At 58.6% G+C, this 1,723-nt stretch overlaps 1 protein-coding gene across 1 annotated transcript in view; it reads left to right on the top strand.

Annotated features, from left to right (window-relative positions):
• Window positions 1–995: 995 nt before the first annotated feature.
• The window catches only part of EMH_0038040 (uncharacterized protein), a gene marked incomplete at both ends in the record, with an annotated part of 2,502 nt that continues 1,774 nt past the window's right edge, over window positions 996–1,723 (top strand). Inside the window, one exon of the mRNA XM_013495238.1 lies at window positions 996–1,564. Within this exon, the coding sequence (XP_013350692.1) occupies window positions 996–1,564 (569 nt within the window). The remainder of the gene's footprint in view (window positions 1,565–1,723) is intronic.

The raw sequence follows: 1,723 nt of genomic DNA, 5'->3' as shown, positions 1-1,723 counted from the left end.
GCTGCTGGAGATTCTGGCTCCCTCTTTGCTGCTGTCGTTGCGGGGTGTGAGCCCAACAGCAGCAGCAGCAGCAGCAGCAGGAATAGCAGCATTGCTGCAGCACAAGGGCAGCAAAGCAGCAGCATCAGCACCTCTAGGCGCAGCACCACCTGCTGCTGCGGCAGCAGAAAAGCATATAGAAATGCCTGCAGCAGCAGCAGCAGCAGCAGCAACAGCAGCAGCAGCAGCAGCAGCAGCAGCAGCAGGAATGCAGCAGCAGCAGCTACAACATGCAAGGTCTGCGGCAGCGACAACAGCGCATGCATTAACTACGGCAGCAGAAGCAGCTCGGTAGAGGAAGCTAGCAGCAGCAACAGCAGCTGCAGCAGCAGCCGCAGCAGCAGCAGCAGCAGATACAGCAGCAGCAGCAGCAGCAGCAGTGACAGCAGCAACAGCAGCCAGTGCAGCATCAGCAGCAACAGCATGGGGAGGGCTCGACTCTTTTCTTTAGCCCCCCACCACCGTTTCAAGCGCAGCAGCAGCAGCAGCAGCAGCAGCAGCAGCAGTCGCATGCGTGCAGCAGCAGCAGCAGCAGCAGAAGCAGCAGCAGCAGCAGCAGCAGCAGCAGCAGGATCCAGCTGCAGCGCCAGCAGCAGCAGCACGCTGCGGCTTGCATGCCCCCACGACGACAGCTGGCTCTGTGCTGCAGTGTCTATACACCTTGCTGCTGAAATACTCTCCACACCAAAAGTACAAACCCTAAACCCTAAACCCTAAACCCTCGTAAACCCTAAACCCTCGTAAACCCTAAACCCTTGTAAACCCTTGTAAACCCTAAACCCTAGATACTATGCACGAGGAATGAAACTATACACGCTAAACCCTAAACCCTGAAGCTTGATATGATGCAGGATTAACGTAGTAAACAGCTGCTAGGGTTTAGGGTTTAGGGTTTAGGGTTTGAGCGGTTGCTGCAGCGCAATGCCTTCCTGCAGCAGCTGCTTCGCTTGCGGTGTATGCGGAGGTTGCTGCCGCTGCACAGCCCTGCGCCCTTGAGCAGCAGCAGCAGCAGCAGCAGGAATAGCAGCAGCAGCAGCAGCAGCAGCAGCAGCAGCGGAGAAGATAGCAGCGGTAGCGAGTCACCCAGACAACGTCCAGCTGCTGCTGCTGCTGCTGTTGCTGCTGCTGCTGCAGCAGCAGACGCTGCTGCTGCAGCTGGGTCTGTGAACTCGATAGAACAGCAGCAGCAGCAACAGCTTCAACAACAGCAGCAACAGCAACAAAACCTTTGGCAGCTGGAGCAGCAGCAGCAGCAGCAGCAGCAGCAGCAGCAGCAGCAGCAGCAGCAGGAATATCAGCAGCAACTGCTGCAGGGCGGCGATGCCTGGTCTCCATCAGATGCTGAGACGGAGCAAACTACAGCAGCAGCAGCAGCAGCAGCAGCAGCAGCAGCAGCTGCTGCTGCTGCTGCTGCTGCTGTTGCTGCTCCCCCCCGCTTCAGGCGGCAGCAGCGCAGCCGCAGAACGTCAAGGCCCGCCCGCCGTTTGCTGCTGCTGCTGCAGCAGGCAGCAGCAGAAGACTCAATGTGGATGCATGCAAAGCCAGAGCAGCAGCAGCAGCAGCAGCAGCAGCAGCAACAACACCATCAGGATCCCGCCACAGACAGCCGCAGCAGCAGCAGCAGCAAAAACAGCAGCAACTGCAGCAGCAACAGCAGCAGCAGCAGCAGCAGCAGCAGCAGCAA

The sequence above is a fragment of the Eimeria mitis genome, genomic scaffold, assembly GCF_000499745.2.
Source record: "Eimeria mitis Houghton genomic scaffold, Emh_scaff1486, whole genome shotgun sequence".
In the NCBI taxonomy this organism is placed as follows: Eukaryota; Apicomplexa; class Conoidasida; order Eucoccidiorida; family Eimeriidae; genus Eimeria; species Eimeria mitis.
This window is presented reverse-complemented; position numbering and strand designations above follow the sequence as displayed.